We start from the raw sequence: 12,974 nt of genomic DNA, 5'->3' as shown, positions 1-12,974 counted from the left end.
CAGTTAAGCCTAAAAAGAAAATGAGCAATGCGTATGAGTTTGGAACTAGTGATAAACTTTCACAGCTGTTAGATGTGAGATTCACAAACTATATGTAATATAATACAATGTAATTGTCAAGAGTGTGTGTGTGCGCGCGCGCGTGTGTGTGTGTGTGTGTGTGTACGTGTACAGGTGTACTGTGCGTTGGTGTGCACCTGTCACCATGGCAACTGCATTTTTTTTTTTTTTTTTTTGGGCACGTCCCTCACCGAACTCTGACACGATGGGACTTCTATCTTCGTTTCTCCAGGCTGTCCGTCACACAGTAACTATGGCAACAATTGTCCCCTCCATCAGAAGCTCTCACCTGTCTCACACAGAAAGTAAAAGATCATTTCGCGACTGCTTCTGCAGCCGACCGATTCGCAGATTTGAAAAATAACTCCGGAGAGAATCGCGGGTGCTCAGGAAAAGACTTGGCTGGAGTGACAGATGGTGAGTTTTCAGCGTTTTACAGTGCAGTGGTGTCTTGACAGCGCTGTGATACAATGGAGGCACGGCTCTCACAGATAGTTTGCCATGGTAACAGATGGTTGGCGGTTGAGGAAGCCACGGTGAGCGAGCGAGGGCACATTTTCAGCAAGTCCCGGCCGCGAGTTTGTTAGGCACTCAGCCTCCGTTGATGTAGAGGAAGTCAACCAAGAGTGGGAGCTCCATCTGTCTCACTCTTCGTTGCTCTTTTCATCCGTCCCACTGTCCCTCGCCTCCCTTTCCCTCTCTCTGTCTCCCCCCCCCCAGTGGAATGACTGTGTTTGTGTTTGTGTCAGTGGGATGCTGAAATGGGTGAGCGGAGCTATTCTGCATATTAGCGTGCAGCGCTAACAAGCTACGGCTGCCTCTGATGAGCTTGTTTGTGCCGCCGTTTGTTTTTTATATGAATGTAAATGGGCTGAAGCTGTGTGTTTGTTTGTGCCACACACACTGTGTGAATACATATACATCATTCAGGATCAGCTTTGTACCTGCGTGCATGAGGGCGTGTATCCTGCCCTAGTCTCATTGTTTACCATCACTGAAAGTAAATTTAAAGAGTGTGCGTCTGCGAGAGTGTGTGCGACCAATTCATGGGCTGCACACATGTGTAATTCAGATGTAACTGCGTTCTCTAATAGATGTAAATTTGATGCATGTGTGTATCTGTGAATTCAATTTAGAGGAATGTGACTGATGGTGTTTGTGAGCATGCAATAGATGTGGCAATAAGAATGCAAATTGGATGTGTGTTTGCGCATGTGTGGATTTGTGTGTACAGTACGTGTGTGACCCTGGCAGAGGTTAACGAGAGAGGGGTGACAGTGACAGAGGAGTTTGTTATAATGATCCCAGCTAGTCCTTGGGCTTGTGTACGTGTACGAAGGCACACAAACCTTGAACTTTCTCTGCCTTTGTTCTAAGACTTGCTGTCTTTTCAGCTTTGTAAACGCTATGCAGGGAAACTGTGTGTGTGTGGGGGGGGGGGGGGGGGGGCGCAGTACCTTCATGTTCCTGGCCTCCACCTGAGACTGCTCCTTGTGGACTATTATTCATCACCTGCACACACGCAGTTCAGAGGCTGAAGGAGAGAAGCAGATGACGATGCCGAGAATGTTTTGGATGAGATCTGAAAATGCAGGGGAAAAGAAGTTATTCTTCTGAGGACACCGAGGACTTTTTCTCAACTTGTCTCAGGATAAAGAGTCTGGTTGTGATTTAGAGCACTGGAATTCTGCTCAACTACAACAAAGCATTCAATTTCCATTGTTTCCCAGGGAGTTGGCCCAGGGCCTTGTCTTCTGCCACCTGGACTACTACACATCTCTCAGGACCCCCTGTGCTGCCACCAGACCTCTGTATTAAGTCCAGAATACGACCTGTCTGGTGTTCAGCCTGCCCAAGTTTGCTCACCCTGCTTCTCCATTCACTACACTGGCTGCCTGTTGCAGCTCACATCTGGTTTCAGACCGTGATGTTAACTTACAGGGCAGACCAACCCACAAACCCCTTTGCCTACTCTTAGGTCTTCTCTGATCTCATTATTTGCAGGGGATTACAGTTTGTCATGATGCTTCTGCAACTGTGAAGTGAGAGTGGGTAGTGACACGAGTAAAAGCAAGAATTGAAGAATTGAATTAAATTTATTGGTCATGTTGCTGAAAGTTTGACCACAAATCTCCCAGATTTCATAGCTGAATTGGACGTGACCATATTTGACATCTCGAGAATTCAAATAACTGATGAACCAAAATCCTATGTATGATCCATAACAATACTTTAACTGCTACTTCTACATCTTCTTTGGTTCAGAAAAACCTTTAGATTTTTCTTCCAGAAGTTAGAGACATCTGTTTGACTTAGCTTAGCATAGCCTTTGCCAACTGCTTATTCCCGTATTAAAAAAAATAAAATAATAATAATAATAATAATAATAATAATAATAATAATAAGGACATTATGTTACATTTATTTGGGAGAGCTTTTGACCAAGGGGACCTAACATTTTGCATCAGGCGAAATTATTGGTTTCGCTGTCTTGCTCAAGTGCTCTCTAATGTGTAGACAGAGGCAGCTGGGGATCAACCCGCCAACCTCACATTTTCTGGCCAACTTAGAAATTATGACAAATGCTAAATAGCTGCTTTAAACAATTTGATAAAAGTAGTTGCAGCTTTACTCCCAGACGAGACTTTATAGCTGTACAAAGGAAAATGATGGAGCACACTTGACTGACTTTGTGATGGATAAAAATGATTTGCTGCTTTGTGCCACTTTTAAAATTGCAAAACCCAGTGCCAAAAAAAAAAAAAAAACTGCTAACGTGACGCTGAATTGAAAGAAATGTCAGACTTTTCACTCAACTCTCCACCTGCAACGTTGAAGTTGAAAACATGGCCTGCAAATGCCAAAACACTATAATAAAATACTTCTTCCGTGATGAAGAACTGATCCTTATATGTATCAAATATACATGCAGAGATTGTCGTCTCCTGTGATCTTCCTCTGCCATGCCCCCATCATGCAGGTCCCCTCTCCTAGCCAACCACTATCAAAAGCAGCCCTCTTCCTCTTCCTCTTTATCTTCAGTAGTATTGTCCTTGTTTATCTGCTGTTAAAAGCCACAGTTCAGGGCTCCACAGAGATTATTAGAGAAGCTCATTCTGTTTCATCTCTATCAGCCTCTATCTGTCTTTCGCTTTTATCTCCTGCCCTCTTCTTTTGTCCAGCGGCTAGATTGGGTGTTTGAGAAGCAGGTAGATAAAGGGTGAAGGAGCCACCTGCGTTACACACACACACACACGCACATACACACACACACACGCACGCACACTTGTCTGATGTTTGGCAGGGCTACCTATAAGCTAATTTGTATCCCTGTCTTTGTAGCCGGGAGGAAAATGCAAATAGATTTTCAAGAGCTTGCACACCGTAAAGCTGGGAATGTGAGGGTGTGTGTGTGTTGGTGTGTGAGTCTAACTGTACTGATTATGTGCAGTATGTTATATACATCCTCATTTTCATTATCTCTAAGGATGTCTGTGTATTAATTTGACGGTTTCTATTATCTTGGCAGCACCCTGACGAGGACCGTGGACTTTCCAGGTGACTGGGGGCCCCTGGGTATCCATGTGGTCCCCTACTGCTCCTCTCTCAGTGGACGGTAAGCACACACCCACACGTAGATGCAGAGATATCGTGTAAACACACACTGTCCTCCCACCGCATCCACTTGTAATCAATCAGACATTCGTAAGGAAAGGCAGATGGCCATGTTGACTCATAGAAATGCATTAGAATTCGAGTGATGGCATGTAATCATATATGTGTTTATCTCCATGAATTGATTTTCACTTCACACCGTGTGTGTGTGTGCTGCAAGGACCCTGGGCCTCCACATTAAAGGCATCGAGGAAAGCAGTCGCGCCAAGAGGGAGAATCTCTTCGAGCAAGACGAGTGTATCGTCCAAATCAACGACACACCTCTCCAGGACAAGACCTTTGCACAGTGAGTATGATGGGGTGCGGATGAGCTGGAGGGTGTGTGTTTTTATGTGTGTTATTAAAAACAAGGAATGTCTGATCAGAAACGAATGGGGTTTGATAGCATTTTACCAATCTGCTTGTCAAATCTAAATCCTTTGGAATCCCTCATTAAAGGGCTTGGGCTAGTGTCTTCCAGTTATCTTCCAAAACTTGTGGGTATTAAAGTTGTAAATAACTAAAGCTCAATGCTTCAGCTGAGAGCTGGTCATCTTCTGCCCGATGAGGGGTTTCCTGCAAGCTGCCCAGTAAAATCTACTGGACAATGAGTGTGAGTGCCTTGCTCAAGGGCACCTCAGTGGTGATAACTCGAGAAAGATCCCATAACCTAGCTTTTACCCTAGTCTGCAAACCCACTGGCTATCGTTTGACAACAGTTTTGCCTCTGAGGGTAGTGGCTTTCGGGCTTCTGTGTGCCTGTCATTGCTCACAGTCCAATGACCAACTTAAGACACCAGAATGTTGAAGTTGAAAGACTACTTTTACTGCCTCTGTAAATACATGTTAAAATGCCAATAAAAAAGGTAAATCGTAGTCAGATGATAGTCGTTGGTTGCCAAGGTGGCATTTTGGCAAGACAGTGTGCCCTTTATATGGACATTTTGAGTGCATGTAAGCAAAGCCCACTCAAACATGATTGGTCTACTCTGACTACAAATGGACTACAAATGGGAGCCAGAACAAATCCAATACAAATTCATGTCCCTTTCAACAGATTATGCATTTGTATATACCTGTCTATAGATATTGCAATAACCCCAACCCTTTTCCCTGTTGTTTCGAGAATAAGCTGCCAACCTCCCAGTTATAAGTCCACTTTTCCAACCATGTTCACAACCGGTAAAATCAACCTGAACATGAATAGAGCAGCGAATGATATGAAGATATGAAACTGGCAAAGGCTCGACAAAGGCTAAGTATAATTTCTGAATTTTAGTAAGCTATTTAGACCATCTCACAACAATGGGATCATGCTAGCTGTGACGCCCACCAGCATGTTGCCATTTAGACCCAAGGCCACTCAGCAGTCAATACTACTTTATTATGTTAAGACTCATCCTTCATTTTGATCTCAACAACTACAACTATAACGTTTCATGACTGCTTCAAAAGGAAGGTGGGCCAGTGGTGTAAAGTGTGGAGGAGCCACCTCAACCCTAATTCTGCACCTGTCTTTAACCCTGGCCATCTTGGAACTTGGCCTTCATTTTGATGTGAACAACAAAACTCTGAAAAAATCAGTTGACAGACAGACAGACATAAGGTGAAAACATTACTAATCAATGCTATTCAGGTGTTAAAGATTAGAAGCCTGCAAAACACTAGCAAAATTCTGAAATTTGCGTACTCATAATGGAGCTGGCTGTGGAAACCAATCCTAGACAATGCCTGTATGTCTTCATGTGTCAGGGATGTGATTAGGAGCTTAAAAAAAGCCCCCCCAAAAAAAGAATAACATCTCCCTTGTTTATGTGTGTGTACTCCCATTCAGCCTGCCGTCACTATACAGCGACACCTCAATCGTCACTCATCTTACTTCCTTTATCAGCCAAAGACAAATCTCACTAATTCTCTGCCTTTCCCATCTCACCACCACATCTAATCTTACAGAGGAGTGTTTGCATTTATTCCTCTCTGTCCGTTCCCAAATGTGTTCCTCTGTCTGCCACACACACCTACATACCCCATTCCCTTTCTTTCTGTTTCCTCTGCCCTCTCTGTGGTGGAGCTGAATAGGTCTATTTAACTGCATCCCACTGTGTTTTCGGTGTTGTGTTGAATGTTTTGCTGATAGTAGTCTATTAAATCTGGAATAGAAGCCTGCTGTAAGGTCCCCCCCATCTGACAGGGACCAGAGTGTCCCAAACCAGCTGGAAGAGTCACTCCGTGCTTGATCCAAATTGAAATACAGCTCCATTAACAACGTGCAAGCCGCATTCACCCCTCCTCATTTTATGCTTTCCAACAGTCTGTGTCCTCCTTCTGTGTTCTGCTTGACTCTCTTGGTCTTTTTCGCTGTTGAACAGCTTTGTAGCGTTCCAAAAAGGCAAAATGGCTCAGAGGTTAGAGTGATGCAGATGTCATTTCCACTTAAAGGTCCCATATTATCTGTTTTTTTTCCCCAGTTCCTACTTTAATTTTGTGTTCCTACTAGAATATGTTTACATGTTTTTTTGTTTATAATACACACAGTGTTTCTCATACTTTCCAATGTTGCAGCGCCTCTTTTCCTTGTTTTACCGCCCCCCCCTCCTGAAAACACAACACAATGCCAAATATAGTCCTATATATTTATCTTTATTTATATATATTCATCCTCTATACAGCTCTCTACATTTATCTTATGAGTTATTTATTTATTTATTTAATTTTCCGTGAATTTTATTTGATCTTTTATCTTTTATTCTTATCTCTACTTTATGTATTATATACATATAGTTAAGAGTTTATTGTTTACCGTTTATTTATTGTCTACTTCCATATTTAGCTAAGACTTTACTGTTTTACTGTCTATTGTCTACTTTCTATATTTAGCTTTATACCTCTTTTCTACCTGTAAGCTGCTGGAAATCCAATTGCCTTGCGGGAGTCATCCCAAAAGGATTAATAAAGAGAAGTCGAAGTCGAAAAAGCCCAGTCTCTTTGGTCAAGTCCCACACACCTGAGCTGGCACCCCATCACCGTGTTTCCTAATAAGCTCTGCTTGCATCGTGATATTTTCACAGTATTTATATAGCACCTGGAGAAAGGAACCGTGGAACCAGGAACCCTCACTTTCGACAGTCACATATTTAAAAGGCAAAAATGTAATGTTGCAAAATGACTTGATATTCCTTTTCTTTCTCTAGGTCACAAGAAGTGTTCCGCAAGGCCATGGCCAACTCTTCTGTGCGCCTTGAGGTCCTCCCCATGGCTAACAAGCCACGCTACGAGAAGAGCCTGATAGGCCAGCTTTTTACTGGCGACGGCAAAGAGTCCCCTGTAAAAGGAAAGAGTCCGATGGTGGTCCGGGCTAAAAACGACCTCCAACCGGAACCCAAACAAGACACCAAACTGAACACCAAGCGAGCAGACACACGTGCCAAGACCCCAGAGACATTTGTGGCCAACACGCCTCCACCAGCAGAGCTCCAGCCTGGGCACGGTTCCCTGGAGAGAGTCTCTCCTGCACCAGCAGCTGGGGCTGCGAGATCCTCCCCGACACCGAGGACCGGCAGCCAGAGCCCCCTGGCCAGCAAGAGCCCTGTACTGCCCGGGCTGGCCAACCTTACCGGCAAGAAGGGCGGCAAGAGGATAAAAATTGACCTGAAGAAAGGTAACTGCAGCTGAATACCCCTGTCATTTTCTGTATCATTGATTCCTGATCTTGGTTAAAAGAAGAAGAAGGGTTGACTTATTTTGGATGTTTTTTTTTATCATGTGTCTCAGTTTATCTCCTGTCACCTGTGAATTAGATGTGACGGGAAATTATGCACCAAGAGTCTCAAAAGTTTCAACTGAACAACAATATATGTCGGAAGAGTTACATTTTGTGCTATAGGTGCTCTTTCATCATCCCTTTCTTGTCCTCCTCTTGCTCGCTACAGCAGTGTTATCAAGATAATCCACGTGGTCCCTTTGAGCACATCCATGCGTATTTATAGCCTTTAGCCCCAGGTTTGTTTTTCTGATGTAATAACAGGTGAGGCTGTTGAGCAGCTGATTTGGAAGTCCTAGATGTTAAATCCCCCCCCCCCCATTGATTTTTTTTCTTCAACTTCAGGCAAAGAAACAGTCCCATATAAAAGCTTTAGACCACTGAAAGCATTTTTATAGAAAGTAACTTTCCCCTGTGAAGATATTTTTCTTTTCTTATCTTGCGGGGATAACCTTACATACCGTCTGGATGTTTTGCTTGTAGATTTTACCCCCGACTGATTCAGTCTGGCTTCCCAGCAGCCTTATCTCTTATCCCTCTAAAAACACATCAGTGCCGGAGCGCTGATGTGTTGATAGCACTGAAATAGGTTTGTAGGACTGTGAATGGGCTCTGTTCTAGCAACCTGTAGTGTTACAGGGCATTGAAAGGATAGCTGTAATTGGGCTACATGCGCACAACCACACACACAAACACCTTGCTAAAGGTACCCAGAGAAAGGCAAGACGAAACCCAGATAAAAGGAGAGAAGAAATTGGGCTCCACTCTCTCCAGCTCCAGCTCAAAGCCCCATTCACCACTGTTTTATTGTTAGTTTCTCTCTTTTCCCCACACCTCTTCATCCCTCCCATTTTCCCCACCTTTTTCCCTCCATCGTTCTTTTGTATGCTTTTTTTTTTTCCTCTCCCCCCCCCCCCCGTCTCCCTCTATCCCTTTCACTTGATGCAAGATCAGAGCAGAGGATATTATGGGGTCTCTAACACCCTCTCCCTTGGCAACAGGCTCTTTCTCTCCGTGATTGACAGGCGCTGAGGTTTAGGTGCGCTAATGTAGGGCAGGCAGAGGCTTAGCTTGGAGACCAGATAGCATCGCTCACCGCCTTTAGTATGCCACGCCGGCTTTGCTCTCCCTGCGCGCACACACACACACACACACACACACACACATACAGAGACAGACACCGAGCATGGCACATTTCACTCATGGCTTGGGGCTTGTGAGGCCGTGAAAAAGGGAGAGGGTGGAGGCTCTGGGGGGTTGATGGCTCATGCATGTGTGTGTGTGTGTGTGTGTGTGTGTGTGGCCTCAGAAACACACACACGCACACACACACAGACACACACTTGTAAATGTATACACACAGATAAACGTAGGCTCACACCCACAAGGAAAATCTTTGTGGAAATCACGTTGCATCCCCAGGGAGGGAAGCTAGAGACAGGAATAATATGTCTCAGGTTCTTCTCCCTCTCTCCGGCTCTCTCTCTCTCTCTCTCTCGTCCGCCCCCACCTTCCTCCCATCTTCTCCCTCTACCTCCCTTCATCAGCCACCGTTCGGCCTGCTCACACGTGAAATTAAAGGCAGAGTCTGTCTAATCCGGCTAGGAGAGAAGCCTTCTCCCGGCGGCTCAGAGGCTGTGCCAGGCAACAAACCCCGAGAGGAAAACAGGCACTTAAACATCAGTTAATGTGGAGGAAGATGCTAAAACCGCAGACCAGGTTCAGCAGGGCAGGAGAGGAGGAGGAGGAGGGAGGAGGAGAGAGGAAAAACTTTATGGCGAGCGAAGGAGAAATCAAAGAGAAAAGTGACACAATGGAGAGATGAGAGGGGAAATTGAATTCAGAACTGAATTAGAAACATAAAGTTCGGCCGGATTGATGTCCCTAACGCCCACCGTGACGCAGGCTGCTTTGTTCCTCCAGGCACCGAGGGCCTGGGCTTCACCGTGGTGACCAGGGACTCCTCGGTCCACGGGCCAGGGCCAATCCTGGTAAAGAATATCCTGCAGCGTGGCGCAGCAGTCAAAGATGGCCGCCTGCAGCCTGGAGACCGCATACTGGAGGTATGGCAGACCTCAGCCCTGTTGGTTTTCCACCCTGTGGGGGATCAACAGCCTCTGTTAGCAATAACATCATCATTAGCAGCAGGAAATTGAGCACTGTGGCACTCCTGCTGGTTGGACTGAGTGCTTGCACTTTAAAAATGAAAGTTGTGGAGGAGGCAGAAATCTCAAAGATTAGATCTGAAAACAGACAAATGAAATGAAAAGGTAACTCTTTATGTCAGCCATCATTAATAAAGTTAAGTTAAGTTATTTCACTGTAAACAACAATTGATCTTCACAGTAGTTGTTAACCATTCCAACATCAGTTGCAACTTTACAATAAACAGTTGCTTAATAAAAGGTTTATAAAGCATTTCATTGTTTGTTAACTATTAAATAACTATTAGCTAAAGTTTAATTAACTATAAATGTTGTGTTTATTAATGATTGTTATTATAAATTGTTAAAAATCAGTCAATCAGTAATGGCATGCTTAAAAAATATGTTTTTCTTTCTCAATTCAGGGAGGAATGTGCCTTAAAACACAGTACCATCTATGTAATCTACCCCAATGTGTGCCTCTTCTCTTTCATTGTGTGTGTGTGTGTGTGTGTGTGTGTGTGTTTGTAGGTGAACGGAGTAGACATGACAGGCCGTAGCCAGGAGGAACTCGTGGCCATGCTGCGCAGCACCAGGCAGGGAGAGAGTGTGTCTGTGGTGGTGGCACGGCAGGAGGACATCTTCCTGCCTCGGGAACTGGTAAGAGAGTGTGAACACACACACACCAAAAACCTGCAGCATCCATGTCCTCACACAGCTCTGCTAAACCTCCACACGGTGTCCCATCTCTCTTCTTCTTTGGTCTGTCAGTCATTTCCGCCGCTTTTGTTCATCATTTGTGTTTTTTGCGTGGCGGTCTTCGCGCATTTTCTGTCTCCTCCTCTTCATCCCGCTCTCTTGTTTTTTCATACATTTCCTCCACATTGTGTGAGTTTTTCCTTTTTCACTCCCAGAGGAGCGAACCTCTTTACATTGATGCCCTTGTGCCTATAAACACCACACACACGAAACACACCCAGGGCACGCTCCGGCCTTCCTGTCCCGCTCTGGTTTGTTGACACAGCGATGCTACAGGAAGTCGCACACAAGCCACAGCGGCCCCGCAGGAAGCATGCGATCGTGTCCGCGCATGTCGAAGCCGCCGTGGGTGTTAAGTGACCGTTTACCTGCAGCGGCCGATGGGGGTCGGAGGTCAGCGGTCGGGGGCTGTGAAGCTGACACGGTTTGACTGTGCCTCACGGGGGACGTTTTTTCAATAAACACACACTCTTAAACACATATACACGCAGCCAGGTGGCCCCATGAAAGTCACCCGCTCTCTGTAAACGATGTTTTTACCCGTGAGCTTCTATTCTCTCCCCTCTGTCCTCTGTGGTTATTCTGATTATTCCTTTTCTGCTACTTCAAAGAGCTCTCGAGAAAGACGCGCAGGGCTTTGTAGTGACTGATGCATATTCACACCTAGAGTGTCTGCGCACACACTTCATGCACACAAACTCCTAAACACCTAGTCCTTGATAAAGAAAAAAAAAACTTGCATGCCACTGCTCCGTCTCACGCACGCACACACACACGGGCGCCGGCGAGCGCATCGCGCAATCTTTAAACAGCCAAGTTACTGCTTCCGAAAATAGTTTGCCCTCATTAATGGCCCAGCAGTCTTGGCATAACAAGTGCACTTTGAAGAGCCTCTACAGTCTTCATCTAACACTTGCTTGTATTTGTGCATTAGAGACTTAAAGAGGGAGAGGGGGAGGGGGGTGAGGACGGGGGGGAGTGGTGAGGCGGAGTGAGAGAGAGCCTTCACTCCTGTCTCTATCGAGGCTGTTGAAGTTGTTGGTGCCCCCGTGAGATCTGGCCCTTATCTCCAGCACAGTCCTCCACCTCAAAGTCGGTTTGATGTCCCCTAAGCGCGCGCACACACGCACACACACATGCTGGCATATTTACAGACACACGCGCGCACAACGCGCAGACACTCTGGAGGGTCTGCGTCATTGAATTTAGATGTGTTGACCCTCAAAAAAGCGAAAAGATTACATAAATACACAGAAACTACCACAGAGAGAAAGTCCATCATTAAAGAATAGCCAAATGAGGACATGTAAGCACATACACACGAGCACAAAACTAAAGGAAAAAAACCTCAACGGGACAGATACGGCAGCACGACTGCTTCAGACGCATCCCCACCCTTTTCCCAAAAAATCCACACCCTACTGCAAAACACACACCGAGAAATCATTTTCTCTCTCTTTCCACCTTCCCATTTTCTCCTCCCTTGCCTGTTTTAATTGCCCGACTCTTTCTCCCGCTGCTCTCAAGTAGTAAATTGTAGTGGAAATTTATGTGGAGCGCTAGCAAGGAGCGGCTCGCAACGATTTGGTCGCACAAAAGATGTAATGATGATGGAGACGCATTAAGTCGACGCGGCCATCTGCCTCCGCCGGGCGTATGAAAATGTTTGTGCGGAGGTGTCTGTCTGCTTGTCTGTGTGCGTGGGCGCCCATGAATATTTATTCATGTTTTTAGAGGCTGTAATATCCTGTAAAAAAGAAGTTTTATGCTTCATATTTGTTAAAAATAACTATAGTATGCAAATCAGCAGTTAATTAGCGCAGTTTTACATTCGGTAGCTGCTGAGATTAATTGGCTGAATTACAATTCAATCCGTCCATAACCTATAATGACTGTACAATATCAGCTTATTGCATATATGAAGGTTTAATTTGATGTTGTACGGGAACATTGTGTCCAGCTGAAGACATTCACATGATACTAGATGATTAAGTTTATTTTGATAATTTAAAACAACGTATCTGATTAGATATCTGGGACCAGTTCTGACACATTTTGACGATATGAAGTGAAGTAGTGGTTGTTTACTTGTTGGAATTGACTTTATTCCTGACTGTGCCTGCAGGTGGTGCAGTAGTAAAGACCCCCTTGCCTCTGCTCCATGGTTTAATCCTGAAAAAGCCCTCTCCTATGTCTCGTCCGTCCAGCTTTTCTCTAAATTCTGATTAGTTTGACCACCTACAAAATGTATGTTGAAATGCACTAGTTTGACTCTTATCATTTGCAAACTGCAAACTCATACACAGATTAGGGAATAACAGAAACCAGCTTTACAAAGCTCTGCTTAGGTGAATAAACCACATTTTTTTGGGTGTGGACATGACAAAGACCTCTGGGAAAGTGTCAGCCCCAGCAGTATTGAAAGATGAATGAAAGATGATGACTCGCAGCATTGCATCATTATATCCAAAATAATTTAATCCGACGTCTGACTACACTTAGACAAATATGTCCAAGAAAGTCGGCTTTCACAACTGTAAAATTCAAAAATACTTGCACTGCAATGGGAAAGTGTGTGCTCTCTACTGACCCTGCTC

At 44.9% G+C, this 12,974-nt stretch overlaps 1 protein-coding gene across 3 annotated transcripts in view; it reads left to right on the top strand.

Moving 5' to 3' along the window:
- pard3ba (par-3 family cell polarity regulator beta a) overlaps positions 1-12,974 on the top strand; it is a 185,808-nt gene that overhangs the window by 58,082 nt on the left and 114,752 nt on the right. For all 3 annotated transcript variants that reach the window (XM_030410309.1, XM_030410312.1, XM_030410311.1), the window contains 5 exons: positions 3,590-3,676; positions 3,896-4,021; positions 6,906-7,372; positions 9,398-9,537; positions 10,150-10,278. In XM_030410309.1, coding sequence (XP_030266169.1) covers positions 3,590-3,676; positions 3,896-4,021; positions 6,906-7,372; positions 9,398-9,537; positions 10,150-10,278 — 949 coding nt within the window. The remainder of the gene's footprint in view (positions 1-3,589; positions 3,677-3,895; positions 4,022-6,905; positions 7,373-9,397; positions 9,538-10,149; positions 10,279-12,974) is intronic.

The sequence above is a fragment of the Sparus aurata genome, chromosome 24, assembly GCF_900880675.1.
Source record: "Sparus aurata chromosome 24, fSpaAur1.1, whole genome shotgun sequence".
Lineage (NCBI taxonomy): Eukaryota > Metazoa > Chordata > Actinopteri > Spariformes > Sparidae > Sparus > Sparus aurata.
Note: the sequence above shows the minus strand (reverse complement) of the source record. Positions and strands in the feature narration are given on the sequence as shown.